Here is a 17,626-nt window from a genome sequence, read left to right as displayed (position 1 = left end):
GTACACAACTGTATACAATGTTTTCGAAGGAAATAGAATTGATCATATAGTGAAACAGATTAGTAGTGAGGTTGTAGGTTTAAAGTACTGTACTACACTTTATAAAAAAGACATAGTGATATCTCTTCTAACGTGAGAAAACAGAGAAATTCGGGCACTGTGCCTGCCACACAACAGTGAATAGATCATTTGCGCCTCTGTGAGAAAGCCTCAGGTGTTACATGATAGAAATTGAACACCACCTCTTGTGAGACATAACTGAGGCCCTAACATTAATATAGGGGCAAATCTATGTCAAACTCACTTTGACTGATGTGGTTTGAACTGTAAAATACCAGATGAAGGAACTAACTTAAAATGCTTCCCAGCTTACAATGTGGGCGCTCATAGCTTGTTAGAAGTATCATTGTTATTAGTTTCCTCATGGAGCACAACATTTAGCAGCTGCTCCATCAGTGAAAGATTTGCAGAAAAAATACTATTTATTTTAGACATCATTCCATTTGGTATTTTGCAGAAAAGTAAAATATTACATTCTCATTCACGGAGAATTAAAGGTACATTAATGATGACCAAATTCAAATCCAAACACTACCTCCCACAGACCGGAGCATATTTATGCTAATGGTTTCCCATTTTAGATGTTGAATGATAACTACAAGTTAAAACTAGGCCCAAGGGAGTGGTTATTTCATGAAAGTGGCCCAAAACACTAAGTGATGCATTAACAGGTCTTGATTACTACAAATATAGTCTAAACTCAAGAACTAATGGACTGGATTTTGCTTTTGTCAAAATAAGAAATTGACTTGCTCTACTGTGAGAAAGCAAACAGGCCAGGAAGAAATGAAAATGAAGGTCTTCCCTACTCAGGTTGTTGGTGCTCTGGGCAGCATACTTCTCAATATTTGCAAGATGAGCTTTTAGAAATTTGTTCTTTGTAAATGAGGGCCTATGTTAAATGCAATTATGCATGTGGGTCCTTCTCTTTATCTTTTCATGGTGGTTAGGTGTAAGTACCCTACATTAGTCATAGGGTCTTCTCTCAGCATCTCCTCTGAACTCTTACTATACAAGGGTAAATCCAGATATACTTTATTCATTGACTACAAAGCAAGTAAACAAGAGCAGAAGAGATAGGACCAACGTTATTTAAATAGTACAAAAATTGCTCATATCACATCCACTGAGGTTCTTTGATTAATGAAAATGTAGTTCTCTCTTAGCCACTTTATATCAATTGTCAGAGATCAGATGATGCTGGGTTGTATCGCTAAAGCCAAAAGGTTACTATTAATTTTGCCAGTTGTTTGTTCATAATTTGGTGCATTTTTGTTTACTTAGACTGGGCTTGGGCTCATTCATCGCATATATAGAACTATAGGGTCAGTCATCCAAGAGGAGGTGCATTAGGTTAATCAAGAACATTCCTGTGTTATTTAGGGCACACTTAACATTACTAGCAGTCAATAAGGCCCCAGTTCAGTAAAGCATCCCTGTTCTGGATAGCACTTAAGCATGTATTTAATTGCTGCTCTGGGAAAGTGAAGAATTCAGCAAGTGCTTAAATTATTTCTGGAATCCGGGCCTAAGCAAGGTAGTGGCTGTTCAATGTAGGGTTAACCACTCCAGCAACTAATGATAATGCTAATTTCCTTTCAGAATTTTCATTGTATGTCAGAATAGCCAGTCAATGCCAAGTACATCTGGGTCGCTTTCTTAGTTGCATTGAGCCAGCTTAGTCTGAGATATCTGACAAATGCTGGGGTGGGAGACAGGATTTCAGAATGAAAATAAATATCAACCGAAAGGGAATGTGAATAAGCAATGAGAGGATACTAGGACTTTAAAGTCTCATGAAACGTAAGGACAAGGTGGCATAATGAGTTAATACCTTTACACATACCTCAAACAACCCAGGTTAAAATACATCTTCCACACACAAAGCAAAATGGAGCCACTGGTCACAATCAAGAACTTTGTGGATATGCTGCATGACCACTTCAGAACATACGCAACTATCTGTTACTCTCCTCTTAGGAGAGGCCTATTGCTAGTATAGCAGGGGTATGATATGGCAGGTCGGAGCTGGACTACATTACAGCTGCAGGAGTGGGAAAGGCTGCATACAGTACTTGGCTACAGTCAGGGCTCTCAGTATCCTTTTCATGAGACCAGGTATAATTAATTAATTAAAAAAACCCCTACAAATATTCCTGAGCAGGGACATATGATAAATATTTAGGAACACTCTCCCTCGTGTGAACTTTTAAGGATGAAAGTCTCAGTCCTACTACTAGGGATTATAACTGTGCCTGGTCCGTGTGTGGGCACAATGGCTGGGAGGTGGCGTAGAAGACTTCTGTGCCTGTCTGCCCTTTCATGTCTGCATAACAGCTGCCTACAAATCTGATCCTAGAGATTTAAATCTGTAGCAAGATATTTAACCCTAACCTTGAAAGAACAGTGCAAAGTATTTCAACCCATGTTAGACAGTTGTGAGAGAGGCAGATGGGATTTAACACATGTTGAAGCCATTCTTCCCCCATTCCCCCATCTCCCAAAATTGGCAAACAACAAGCTAATGCCATATAGAGTTCTGTATCGACTTCAGTTACAAATGCAAATGCAACTCTCAGCCACTAAATGTTTTCTGTTTGCATAGCAGAGAACAGCAGCACTGGACTGGAATCTGGTTTGTGCTCCTCCTCTGTACAATACAGAAGATGTAAAATTATATGATGTAAAGATGTAAAATATGGAAGGACCAGTGGAAATGTTTTCTACTGAAAGGGATTTAAAGTCAGAGCATTACTAGATAAACTTTGGAAAAGCTGCAACACTCAGACTCACCCACCCCCTCATAAATAGTGATCAAAGTTACTTTATAAGGTTTATACTTTAATTACATAAAATGCATTCCAGTCAGAAAAATGACTGTCACAACACATGTGACAATGTGGGATTCCATATTTATTCTCTCCTATGGCCTGATCTAAAACCCACTGGAGTTTTTCCAGGAGGTGGGGGTGTTTCCTAAATTCTAGGTGTGGATACAACCTGGAAGCTGAAAACCAAGCTGTGCTCTCTCCGTCCCTTACATCCTTGCCAGTAATGAAGATTCTCTGATCAGAATTTATCTGACAATGCTGTCACTGCTATAAAGGCAGAGTGAAATCCAGCTCACTCTTCCATAGCCGTATTGGCTCTGCACTGCTAACCGTAGTAAAACTCTTTGGTTGGTAAAAAGAAAAGGAGTACTTGTGGCACCTTAGAGACTAACCAATTTATTTGAGCATAAGCTTTTGTGAGCTACAGCTCACTTCATCGGATGTAGCTCACGAAAGCTTATGCTCAAATAAATTTGTTAGTCTCTAAGGTGCCACAAGTCCTCCTTTTCTTTTTGCGAATACAGACTAACACGGCTGCTACTCTGAAACTTCGTCAGTAAAATAACAGATAACACATGGGGAACAGATAGATAGATTAAAATGTATCCGTTTTGCATATTCACTTTTATAACAACAGCGGTGCTTTAAATTGGAATGGCATTAAATATGGCTAAAACTAACTGTTCTAACTGTAGCAGCTAAACAAGTTATGTTACTGCTGGTGAATTATAAAGACTTTGGATGAAGGGCCCATTCTGCTCTCATTAAGACAAATAGCAAAACTCCTATTGACTTCAATGAAAGCAGGATCAACAGCAATATGATTGCCACTTTATTGGGCTTACCTTTCTATTCTGATTAATAGTGCTTTTAAATAAAGTTTCTCACTTGGACACAGTTCCTTAGAATAAAGGTCTTGAGAACGCAGCTATGCATTAATCAGAGGCTCATCTGCAAACAACCCTGAACCTAATAGCAATGAATCTGGAGAAGGACAAAAACAAAAGATTTTAGAAAGAAAAGTGATGTCATACATAGCTCATAACCTGCCTTGCTTTGAAAAATGAAGGAGATGGGAAGAAAATTTTGCTTCTATGTAACAGCTGCAAAATGTATGCCCACGGCAGCACTGGTAGTGAATGATTTGGAAGAATAGTGCATCAAACCAAAAAACAAGTTATCTCATATCAGGACAAAGCTCCAGCCAACAGCTGGACAGAACAGTTAAACCAGTGACAGTTTTACAGCAAGAACCAGTTAGAATGAGTAAAAGCCTTTGGCAGAGGTAACAAAAACAAAAAACAAACCAAAAAAAAAAAATTAATACCATGCATACACAGTTAAATGAGTTTGGCTTGACATGCTTATATAGTCATCGAGCTTGGTACTGGTTTAGCAGCCAGCAATCCCTCCAGTTGGTACAAGTCCATGCTTTATTGGTATACTGTAGTATTAGACAGTGGTGAGTGTGAAATCAGACAGTAACTGCTGCTGTTGGCCTACATCAGGGTATTCTCAAATCTTACAAACAAAGAACAAACATTACAAACTGGGGAAATACAAAGTCATGAGACATTCCTCTTTCCTAACTTTTATCTTTCCATTTTTGCATAAAAGACAGCAATAGAACAGTTTGTATAAAATTTCCTCCTTACACTTACATATAAAAAGATTAGTTTTAAAAATATGCATATGAAACAATACTAATGAATAGCTACCTACACATTCTAGTGCATCCACCTCATATAAGCTCATGCCACAGATACTGTCCATTTCAACAAGACATCTCCTCAAGACTGCAGTGATCCTGCTTAAAAGCAATTGCATATTGATTTGATCATTCTAAGTGCAGCCTTTATTAGAAAATGTAGGGCACACCAGTTGTGTGCTCAACAGGGCCCAAGTACTCACAGTGAAGGTCACTCCCCCCGGCCCCTTTTCTGTTCTCTAATGTGGTGTGGTTTCTATTCTTGAAACCTCAAAACCCAGAGATCTTGCATTGTCCCATTGTGAAATGAAGAGTGTTCTAAGAGAACAGGATCACTGTAAAAGAGGAAATAGGTATTCCCAGTACAAATAGGTATTTCTGCAGTAAAAGGACATTGAGATAGTGCTCCAAACAATGCAAGGAACAGAAGATACATCATGCTTTGAGGATAAAGACAGAACATTGAAAAGGCTTTTCCCCCCAGAGAGGTACATGCTGACAAAACAGTGCATAGAATGAAACAAAAAATGTTTCTCTTTAAACGTTATTAAACAAATGACAAAAATGAGAATGAAGTCCCCAGCAATTTTTGATTAAAAAAACGTTAATTTTGTCTATTAAGACTTTTATTTGAAAAGATACATATAGAAATCAGGAAAGGGTTGGATGAATGAAATACTGTCAAGCTTGTGAATTTTTGTTAGTGGTTCAAGTCAATTTCTCAGCAGGAAAGGTAAAAAATAAGGAATTCAGCTAATCAAAGATTTTAAGTGCTTACTGGAAAAGCAACAGGCTTTCAGCGCTAACATTCACGGAACTAAGACAGACCTACCTTTGATCTCTTCATAAATTATCACAGGCAAAATGACAATTGCTCTCATTTGAAAGGAAACTGCTAACCTGGTTTAACAAACCAGAAAGCTTTTGTCTTGTGAAAAGTATTCATGTGCCATCATCTCTTCATGTTCGATCAATGACAGCTTGAATATTACTAGTTATAGAGGTAGCTTTTGCTAGTGTGAGCTTTGATATTTTTACTGTTCTTGGGGAATCAAGTATGTTTTTTTTAATCTAATCTCCTCTAGAGCAAAACCACCATTTTTGAAGTACTATCATGTCATATTTTTATGCACCTATGTTTTTCTTCTTTTAGTGTAATAACAACCACCTTATTTACATTTGTACTGGTTGAAATCACACCCATGAACACCCCGCTCAGCTAGGCCCAAAGGGCTTCTCAAACTTCATAAAATGTAAAAGAAAGTGCTGACTGCTTTTAATAAAAAAAATTAAACCACCCCCACACACATACTTAATCCCACATGGTTTACAGACGAAAACACAGGAATAGGATAGGGAATTAAAAAAAACACTCCTAAGAATTGCTTTGTAATTAACCTAAGCGAAACTCCATGTATATCATGCCTTTGATTTTTAAGCAGAAATTCCACTTGTAAAAACAATATCAATGGCATAATATAGCCCTGCTGTAGGAAAGGAGATTGCAGATGTCTTTGTTCATGGTCCATGGAGTGTACAGCAGACCCAGTTTCTGTTATAAATTAGTAAACAATGTTTGCCTGCCTTTAGGTATATTTCATCGACTTTAGAATATTTAGAATAGACTTTAGACATACTTTATTGAAATAGTGTAGGCAACATTTCACTGATTTAAATTCCCAATCAGTATTTCCTTCCCTTCCCGACAAAAGACAGCTTAGGCAAAATTCTTACCTGAAGTAACTTCATTAAAGTCAATGTAGTTACTAACTCCAGGAATGATTTCAGTCCCGTATCTATTTGTGAGAAAAACCAGAGTTCTCTACTTCACTGCTGGCTCCAGGAGCTGCAATGCCTTAAGCCATTTGCAATGAGAAATCCAAAACACTACTATCATTAAGGTTAGGATTTTGTCATGGTCATTTTTAGTAAAAGTCACAGGCAGGTTGCGGGCAATAAACAAAAACTCACGAACGCCTGTGACCTTGGCTAAAAATAATGGGGGGGGGAGGGGATGCCCTGACTGAAGCCCAAGCAGAAGAAGAGAACCAGAGCCCCCATGCCGGGAGGGGTGTGCCCAGCACCCCCACCAGCAGAGGCTGACAGCTCTGCCCCCGAGTGACTAAGAGCTTTGGCCCCACCACACTGGGGCTGAAGTGGAAATGGTCACGGAGGTCTCTGAAAGTTACGGAATCTGTGACTTCCATGACTTCGTGACATAATCTTATCCTTAACCATCCTCAAGTAAGCGAAACCAATAGAGAAGGGCCATGTTCTTCCGTTACTTATGCACCAACAATTTTTTATTGTAACTACTTTTAATTAGAGAAGGGTATTTTACAAACTTTTTCTTTTTTGTCCGGTGAGATCCCATTTCTACAATGTACAAAATCGCACACACCTCAGGGACTTTTCCAGACTCTTAGAGCCTGGGAGAGAAATGAATTAAGGGGAACAGAAGGTGCATAAAGAAATTATATTCTTTGAAAAGAGGAGCATATTGGAAAACTAGAAGTGACACTGGGCACCTTTAATTTATGTACATTTGAGCACAGAACCTTCTTCCCTCACATTCATTCCTCATTTCAACCAGTAACTACAATCTTACTGGTTTAAGTGGCACTAGTCTAGTACATAGGCCTTGGCCTGGTCCACTACACAGGGGTAAGTATCATCCACTATGATTACTACATACGAGCAGAGAATCCAAGGAACAATGGAAATAGTAACTGATTTTCTTCATTAAGAATAAAATTTACTTTGTTGTGAAATCATTTCTGGATATCACTACGATGCCCCAGAGTGGTTCAATCATGGCTTTTAAAATAGCTGGTTGGTCTTGCTACTGATGGAAAGGGCTATGTAAGAGCTAGGTATTATTAGTATTATTATTACTTCTTGAAAACAATTTATTAGTCAGATTTTACCCCTTTTTCTGTTGAAGAATGGTCTTTTAAAGGGTCACAATTTGCAATAATTCTTAACTGCTCAACAAGATTTGGGCCTATGGGTTTCTATGAATTGTTAGTGAGCTATCCACTGAATATCTGATATTCAGAATCCTGGTTGCCTAAGTCACATTTTATAGTCGGTTCCCTGATTCCATGTCCTATCCTTTATACACAAGAGAACTGCCTGAAGAATCATTGGGATGGTTGAATCTCTCAGGGAGACAGTGGGAAACACTTTACAGAGACACAAATTGGAAGTCAACAGGGCTAGAAAATGTTAATGTTGAAAATATTTTTTCCCATCCTCTTTTGACCAAGAAATAACTTTATATTTAACTATATATAGGGACCCCTAAATTTAAAATTGAGGGAGAGGAAGAGACAGAAATCAGATTTTACAGATGTTTAGCAGATTTTACATTCAGTTTTCTCTTGTCACTTTCCCACCAAATAAATGCATGTAAGAACATAAGAATGGCCATACTGGTTCAGACCAAAGGTCCATCCAGCCCAGTATCCTGTCTACCCACAGTGGCCAATGCCAGGTGCCCCCGAGGGAGTGAACCTAACAGGTAATGATCAAGTGATCTCTCTCCTGCCATCCATCTACACCCTCTGACAAACAGAGGCTAGGGACACCGTTCCTTACCCATCCTGGCTAACAGCCATTAATGGACTTAACCTCTATGAATTTATCCAGTTCTCTTTTAAACCCTGTTATAGTCATAGCCGTCACAACCTCCTCAGGTTGACTGTGCACTGAGTGAAGAACTTCCTTTTATTTGTTTTAAACCTGCTACTCATTAATTTCATTTGGTGGCCCATAGTTCTTATATTATGGAACAAGTAAATAACTTTTCCTTATTCACTGTCTCCATACCACTCATGATTTTATATACCTCTATCATATCCCCCCTCAGTCTCCTCTTTTCCAAGCTGAGAAGTCCTGTCCTTTTAATCTCTCCTCATAAGGGACCCGTTCCAAAACCCTAATAATTTATTTGCCCTTTTCTGAACCTTTTCTAATGCCAGTATATCTTTTTTGAGATGACGGGACCACATCTGTACGCAGTATTCAAGATGTGGGCATACCATGGATTTATGTAAGGGCAATAAGATATTCTCCGTCTTATTCTCTATCCCTTTTAAAATTATTCCTAACATCCCGTTTGCTTTTTTGACTGTCGCTGCACACTGCGTGGACATCTTCAGAGAACTATCCACGATGACTCCAAGATCTTTCTCCTGATTAGTTGTAGCTAAATTAGCCCCCAACATATTGTATGTATAGTTGGGGTTATTTTTTTCCAATGTGCATTACTTTACATTTATCCACATTAAATTTCATTTGCCATTTTGTTGCCCAATCACTTAGTTTTGTGAGATCTTTTTGAAGTTCTTCACAGTATGCTTTGGTCTTAACTATCTTGAGCAGTTTAGTATCGTCTGCAAACTTTGCCACCTCACTGTTTACCCCTTTCTCCAGATCATTTATGAATAAGCTGAAGAGGATTAGTCCTAGGACTGACCCTTGGGGAACACCACTAGTTACCCCTCTCCATTCTGAAAATTTACCATTTATTCCTACCCTTTGTTCCCTATCTTTTAACCAGTTCTCAATCCATGAAAGGATCTTCCCTCTTATCCCATGACAACTTTGGTGAGGGACCTTGTCAAAGTCTTTCTGGAACTCTAAGTACACTATGTCCACTGGATCCCCCTTGTTCACATTTGTTGACCCCCTCAAAGAACTCTAATAGATTAGTAAGACATGATCTCCCTTTACAGAAACCAGGTTGACTTTTGTGCAACAATTTACGCTCTTCTACGTGTCTGACAATTTTATTGTTTACTATTGTTTCAACTAATTTGCCCGGTACTGACGTTAGACTTACCGGTCTGTAATTGCCAGGATCACCTCTAGAGCCCTTCTTAAATATTGGCATTACATTAGCTATCTTCCAGTCAGCTGATTTAAAGGACAGGTTACAAACCATAGTTAACAGTTCCACAATTTAACATTTGAGTTCTTTCAGAACCCTTGGGTGAATGCCATCTGGTCCTGGTGACTTGTTACTGTTAAGTTTCTCAATTAATTCCAAAACCTCCTCTAGTGACACTTGACACTCAACTGACACTTCAATCTGTGACAATTCTTCAGATTTGTCACCTACAAAAGATGGCTCAGGTTTGGGAATCTCCCTAACATCCTCAGCCGTGAAGACTGAAGCAAAGAATTCATTTAGTTTCTCTGTGATTACTTTATCGTCTTTAAGTGATCCTTTTGTATCTCGATCGTCCAGGGGTTCCACTGGTTGTTTAGCAGGCGTCCTGCTTCTGATGTACTTAAAAAACATTTTGTTATTACCTTGCATAAATGTAGAGACCAAACTATTTATACTTTGTATAAATGGAGAGACCAAACAAGCACTTGCAGCATGACTACTATTGCTCCTCCAGCACAAATATGATTGTTTGCACAAATGAAAGTTGCTCCCCAAACATCTGGGCAAAGAAACATGAATGTTCATAATAAATGGCCCTGGAGCAGTCACATCAAATCATGAGTCACAGTTAGTGAACTAACTGACAGATACATGTTTCCACTTTTTGTTTGTTTCTAACAGTTATGATCTGTTCTGGCAAACGTGACAATGTTCCAAAAGAAAGTGTTATAATAATTTACTGCCTTAATTTCATATCATCTCTAAGCTTTTAGAAAATGTATAAGTTTGGCTGAATTTCCTGAGTTACGGAAACGTTACTTCTCATAATGGTTATCATGAGTCAATTTCCCATTTGATCCCAGCTCACATAAAGTAAGCATAAAACACAGGCAAACAGAAATTGTTTTAGTCAGTTGTATGTTCACATTTTTCATATGTATGAAGTACAATTAGGGATTTGATTAATTTCCTTTGCAATTTATATTTGATGTACATCATAATGTTGAATGTGACAATAAGCTTTAGGCACGTATGAACAATACAGTGGATGAGCTGCAGCAGAAGCAGCCATAGCAGTTCACATGGGGGTGAAATCGGATAGTACAATTTCATTTCAGGAGAGCATCCTGAGAAAATGGGCCACTCTGCGGTTTATGAGGAATACGTATTTGTTAGGTGCAGAATGTGGACCAGCTTAAATCAAATTCAGTGCAGCCTGACTATCCAGCTCTCAGGGTATGTCTACACTGGAGCTGGAGGTGCAAGTTCAGCTTGAGGAGATATACCAGTGCAAGCTCTGACCCAGTTAGTGTGCTAAAAAAAGCAGTGTAACCATGACTACAGGGATGATGAGATGGACTAGCTGCCCCATACCTAGGGTCTCAGATGTGCTCATGCAGGTGGCTAGTTCATCCCACCGTCGCAGCTACACTGCTGTTTTTAGTCCAAGTGCCATCACAGCTACTGTGGGTACGTGTACCCAAGCTGGAAATAGCACTGTGGGCTCCAGTGAAGACAGTCTCACGGTCCCTGCAGTTATCCAAAGCTCAATGTTATCCTAAGCAAAGTCATGGCTCCTACATCAATTTGTTTTAATGAAATGAGCCTAACTTATTCACTGATATCCGGGTCTTCCAGGTAAACTAAGTTTTACTAAATGCTGATTTCCAAAGAAACTAAGGAAAAAATATCCACAACAGTATCCAGTATATAGGAGAAATGGAGAAAGCTTTTCCCAATAAATAGTTAGTGAATGGCTATGTGTGGTCAAGTCCTTAGAGCAACAGACTAGTAGACAGAACTCCATTCTATTCCTAACTCTGCCACTGTCTCTTAGTCCCTCTATTCACAATGACTCACTGGATAAATCATTAAAGTCTCTCTGTGCTTCAGTTTCCCCATCTAATATTCACGGGGGTGTCCTGAGGCTTAATTAATTATTATGAATAAAGATGAAAGGTATAGAAGTGTGAACTGTAAGTATTATGGTACCATGAGTAATTTAGATGGGTGACATCCCAGAACCCACTGAAAAAGCTGTGAAGTATTAAACCATTTACTGTGACTACAAACAATATGTACAACAGCATTAGGCCAGAGGTAGACTCACAGAGTCCACAGCTGACTTGCAGATTAATCAGCATCTCACATGATTGATACTGACCATTGTGTTTCTTAACTTTGGCATTTTGGGAAAAGAACAAGAGTTTACACCAGTTGACTTGCAATCTTCAGCCTCTTTCCCCCCCTCTTTCCCCCTCTTTCTTTTTCCCCAGTACCCCTTTGCATTGGTCCCACAGAAACCACCCACAGCTAAATTGTGATGGGCCCCTGTTTTTATATGATAATATCCGCTGGGACAGCTCTGTTTAAATTCCTGGCAAGTCCCCAGATACAAGCCGTGTGTTTGAGGGAAAAATCTGACCCATACACAGGTTTTAATTCAATGCTTGTCTAATGTTGTTAAACTGCATTGCAGGGGCCATATAGACAACTACCGGAGTGATTCAGTTTAAATTAAACGATTGCCTATGGAATTAATTAAAGCTACTTCTGCAAACTCAAGTAATTCTTAGTGTACATTTAAAAAAAAACTAAATACATATAGTACTGTCAGATAAAAGGAAACGGTTGAAGAGAAATTTTGAACTCCATGTTGTTTGGGACAATATTAAAAGGAAAAGGTGAAGAAAAAAATCCAGATACATTTCATTTAGCTACTAACCTATCTCTTAAGCTGTCAATATTTCCAGGCTACTAGGGCTACTTTCACAACTATGGTGTAAAATAACAACCATTTTCTCTGTAGAAATGTCAAGATAGTAAAAGTGGTCATTAAGGTTGTATTTGTGACGACAGAAAATAGCGTATGTGTAGTTAACATTACCCTGTAAGATCTGATTTTTGCTTATCTCCAAACAACATGAAATCTAGTAACTTTTTATAAATATGGAAGAGTGGGGTGGGGGGAGAGAAAACCTTTTGTAGTGATAAACACCCATTTTTTCATGGTCTGTGTGTATAAAAACATCTTCTGTGTTTTCCACGGTATGCATCCGATGAAGTGAGCCGTAGCTCACGAAAGCTTATGCTCAAATAAAATGGCTAGTCTCTAAGGTGCCACAAGTCCTCCTTTTCATCTTGGGAGTTCATTACTTGATCTTTAGACATAAGGCTATCAAAGCAACTAATGCCTGTCCAATTTGCCATTACTCTACTGCATAGTACAAAGCAGTACAAATGCCAACAAGAGACTCCTATGCACACAAGATCCACACCGACAATTTTCTACACAATGGACTTCATTTACCTATATAACATCTTAAATACACAAAAGTTGAAGGCAGTCAAGTTACAGCTATTCTAAGTCCAAAAAAGAGACAACTTTCTTTAAGGACGATATACAAGCAAGCTTTTCCCTCAGCATAATCAGTCTGCAGTTTCTAGATTCAAATCTTCAACCACACAGCCACAGGAACCATCACTCCAGGCCACCGGCCATTATGACACCACTTCCTAAAGAAGTGCTTCAACTTCACTTATGTCTACAGCTGAGGGGCACCCATTACTAAAAAAGAGGAACCAATAAACTAAGGAACCTGGACAGAATAAAACTCCTTATTTACACAAGGCTACAGGCTACTGAAATAAAAGGTGAAATATATTTCTAAACTATGGTAAATTGGTATTAAAATATCCTTCACTCATATTAAACACTTGTTAAAATATGTTTTGATCAAGGCATTAGAAAAATTATAAAACCTTCCCCTGTTTTCCTTGTTTTATAAAAATTGAAAACAAGATTCTGAAATTGACTGCCTAGATTTAAAAAACCCTTGTCTCATCACTATTCAAGTGGGGACATAAATGTTTGTGACTCGCACAGTTCAGCTGAAACTTCTGCCAGACTAAATTTATTTATTTCCCTCCCTCCACCAAGAACATTTAATGATAAAAGTAAGGCTATTGGTAGGGTGAAGAGCATATCCTGTCTCATGAGAGTAGTTATCTCAGGCTAGCTGCTGTATCGTACGTCTTCTTAAAATTTTCTTAGTTATGTAAGAGCTACTGATTTATTGTTTTTGGATAGATACTTAAGATCTAAAATGTTTTAATCTGTGAAACAAAAGTTTTCACAGACTTATCCCCTCTCTGTGCACACAACAAATGACGCTATTCTATGTACAGTACAACACATTTGAAGGCAGTCAGTCTGGGGGTGGGGAGGCTGGCTCCATGAAGATAAAATGTCTTGGTCCCTAACACACAATAAAAAAATTGATAAGAGCTGTTACCATATATTGGCAGTACTACAAATAATTAAGCTACCACAAAATAACTAGATCTTGCTCAGATGAACATTTGCTTCCTACTCATGGAAAAAAAACCTTGATATTGCTGTGTATCATGATGCTGATAAAATAAAGGGAAGGAAAAATGCAAACAATAGTACTGCAAACATGCTTTGTAACATGCTAGTGAAGGACGTGGTTGCTGCCTTTCAGAAAAGGCAATCCGTGCTACTCTTAATCAGTGCCACTTTCATCGAAGATTTTTCACTTAAATCACATCTTTAGTCTCTTCCTCTGTCTTTCAGGGAGAGGAGGAGAAGGAATTCTAGAGTCTATGTCTCCAGATATGACAAACTGTATAACCCACTAAATAAAAAGCCAAAGCTGCAACAGTTCCTGTACATGGATAATTTGTACCCTTACCTCAGCAATTCACATGTGTTAGAAGATCAGCCAAACGATGTAATTCTTGCTATAAAAAGGATTTGTTAACCTTGTTCAAGGTTTCACTAAGACTTGATCCTGAATATCAAGTTTCCTGCATTTGACTGTAAATTAAATGTCAACCCTAACCCTACGAGGCACTGAAGAGCAGCTCTCCTTATATGGTAGAAAAAAAATCATTTGACTCGTATAAAAGAGCACAATGCGCCTACTGTGATTTCATTTATATTTTTCCAAAATAAGCACTCAATTGTCACAGAAACCACCATACCTACCCTACATGTGACTTTATATAAAGAACAGTCAAGTGTATACTTTCTATCTAATTATAACATACCACAAAGATAACCAAATTAATAATGGTTCTTCTCCTTCCATCCTTCCGAGAAGATACAACATTTTTGTTAGGCTTCCATTGCAACCTATTCTTATTACTACACCTCTTGCATCTCCTCCCTCCTTCTAAACAGCACGCTTAGTGCATTTGTACAAAATACTTGTCATCAGCCCCCAGAAGACCAGATCATTCTCACAAGTAACCACCATATAAATGGTCTCAGTCTAAAACTGGAACTTAGGCTCAGGTTCCTAGCAGCTAAAGACATGCACACTGTCTTCATCACCAAGACCAACAGACACATCTTCCTCTACCTCTTCATCTAGCTGAAGGCTGCCAAAGGAGTACTTATTCCTAGGTATAGGAGAGGAGCTCAGCACTATGGGATTTCCAAACACAAGAGGGTGAGTAAATGGGTTGACGATTTCTGAGTCTGAATCACTAGACTCTGTTCCACTGCTGGTGGAGCCCTCCATCATTTGGATGGCAGCCATATGATCCACCATGCCACTGGCATATAAAGACTGCATGACTGGACTCTGCTTTGACTGTCCAGTACCTGACACCCCATTTGCCATCATTTTGCCTTCTAAAGGAACCGTTTTAACAAGCCCCCCTTTACAATGTCTCTCTGATCTGTATTCCTGACCTGGCGTTGAGGACACCTGACTCAGGATAAATGGGTCGGTTTCTGACTTGTTACGGGCATTTTGCATTTTTTGCAAACGAGGCCTTTGCAAACCCGGGGAACATATGCCATACCCAGGGCAGCTACAGGCATGAATATCTTCCTCATCACTCCTAGCCCTGCACTCATAGCCATTCTCTGAGACATAGCCCTGAGAGCCAGTTCTATTCAAACTCATGTTAGGACTTGACCCTTTGCTACTGGGTGGCAGTGGAGTGGCCAACGGACTACGGCTGTCAGGGCCCCTAAACAGTTCGTCAACCAGTGAGCTGTGCCTTGGCATTCTGGGGCTCCCACCAACATAGAAGGACATATTAGCTGGGTTATCATCAATAGACTCTTCAGTGTCATGTTGGGAAATCTTTATAGAGGCTGAGGAATCCCTATATCTAGTTCTATTACGATTTTCATCTCTACAGAGAATATAGGCACCACTGGTCAAATCACCCTCATAATTGTCATTTGTTTGGGAATGTGACCAGGTTATTTGTCCTCTGAGAAGGTCATACTCGCTATCTACATCACTGCAGTCAATAAAAGGAATTGAGGTGCTGCTGCCATGAGCAGCCCTGGATGCTGGACCTGTGCTTGGTTGTTGCGACTGAGATCTAGTCTGCTGTGTCCTGTCCTTAACGACCTCCTCCTCTTCCTCCATTGTCACCATCGCCGCTCCATCCACCTTTCCACCTTCCTTAGGGCTCTTCTTCAGGGAAGGGCTCCTGCGCTGTCCAACATCTTCCGCTGAAGCTTTCAGTTCCTTCCCTTGCCGGCAGCTCTGCACCACTGGGGAATCTGCATCATCTGCAAATGTAAAGCTACAGCTCTGGAAAGAGAAAGACAGAAGAGAAAAAAAAGAGGGGAGATCATTAAGAAGGAAAAATCTCAGTGCCTGCTCACAATAAGAGCACCAGAATCATGCCCTAACTTATAGGTCCCATGTAGGACTCTCCTGACAACAGAGCTGGTAACTCATACTTTAAAAAACATGGAAGCCTCCAAGCATGAAGAGTAGATGATGGACCAGGAAAGAACATGAACTAAGCATTGGAGAAAAAGGAAATAAATGGGCAAAAAGTTTTACAGATTATTGCAATTTATGATGATACAACATATATGGGCAATAACCAGCATTGTACAAACACCAGCATACCTGCATTACTTAAAGAAGCTAGACTGGCAAAGGAGATGAATATCAAAAATGTTAAATTCAGTGCAGCCCAATTGCATACAAGAACAAAACTCCCAGAGTAGGTTTGTGGGCAACCCCACATTCAGCTGGTGGAGCAGTCCCTACCACTAGTCAAAGGACTGTCTTCATTCCAGGCAAGCGTGCCAGTACACATCCAGTGCTTTGCTCCCTCTGTCTAATTTGGTGTTAAAAATATTAAGGTATCTTTTGAATGGACTACAAATTGTACCTTCCCTGAGTTCATCAGAACAGCTTGCAATGATGGTATGATTCTATAGGCAACCAACACAAATTGCTAAGGCAAGCCAAAGGTTGTGCAGGTAGAAGTTTGTGGGCCACTTTAAATATATTAACCAGGCAGCTTGCACCTGCCACTTCTGCTTTGAACAGCAGCCATTTACTGTTAATAGAAACAAAACTAATGCTTGCGATCTACCAAAGATAATAACGTAAGAATTCTTAACTGAAATTCCTCTCAGGTCAACACAACAGAACTTCTTGTCAAGGACAAATGAAATTCCGCTATCACTGACCTCTGGAAAAAACTCATTCCTTCACTCGGGGCAACCAGGAGCAGAAATCTCGGAACCTGACAAGGGTTCTTCACACTTTTGGCAATGGCATCAGTTCACCAGGCTGCAAGCTCGACTGTGCCAGGTAGTCCCTACTACTTGCGCCTTCCCATCCTTTCTGTGCATTTTAACCCACCATTGGGATAAGGCTGCTTCAAACACATGCTCTGCAGACCTTTTAGTCTTGCTGTATTGTAGGTTAATGTGCTCAGAACTGAATGGCAAATGGGCAGCAGAGACACACAATGGACCAGCCATGATAAGGAGTGGGAATTCCAGATCCCGAGTTACAAAATCCTGAAGTATTAGAATGGATAGACCTACCAGTGATTTGGAATCACTGTACCAGGGTATTTGAATCTTTAAAATAGGTTAGATATAAGAAAAAGAATGCCCATGTAGTTTTAAATTAAACTCCTCTAATTAGTAATTCAACAGGAAATGCTTAAAGCAAATCAGACTGGGTTTCATCAACATTACTGACTTGTTTTGGCACCTCTGAATGCTGTTCTGAAGGTTGTGTAGTCAGACTCCTGATGGAACGAATCTTGCTGTGTTTCCTGAGAGAAATCACATTAAGAAGTTAAAGCCATATACATTTTTTCATA

At 39.4% G+C, this 17,626-nt stretch overlaps 1 protein-coding gene across 4 annotated transcripts in view; it reads right to left on the bottom strand.

Annotated features, from left to right (window-relative positions):
* Positions 1-17,626, bottom strand: part of FARP1 (FERM, ARH/RhoGEF and pleckstrin domain protein 1) — a 334,084-nt gene that overhangs the window by 65,365 nt on the left and 251,093 nt on the right. For 2 of the 4 annotated variants that reach the window (XM_074962873.1, XM_074962880.1), the window contains exons 12-13: positions 17,515-17,578; positions 15,840-16,080 (exon numbers count right to left, since the gene is read on the bottom strand). In XM_074962873.1, coding sequence (XP_074818974.1) covers positions 15,840-16,080; positions 17,515-17,578 — 305 coding nt within the window. Of the gene's footprint in view, positions 1-15,839; positions 16,081-17,502; positions 17,579-17,626 lie in introns of all 4 variants that reach the window. The other 2 variants (XM_074962867.1, XM_074962859.1) reach the window with 1 other exon arrangement.

The sequence above is a fragment of the Natator depressus genome, chromosome 1 (genome assembly GCF_965152275.1).
Source record: "Natator depressus isolate rNatDep1 chromosome 1, rNatDep2.hap1, whole genome shotgun sequence".
Lineage (NCBI taxonomy): Eukaryota > Metazoa > Chordata > Testudines > Cheloniidae > Natator > Natator depressus.
The sequence above is the reverse complement of the archived record's forward strand: the minus strand, read 5'-3'. Positions and strand labels throughout refer to the sequence as shown.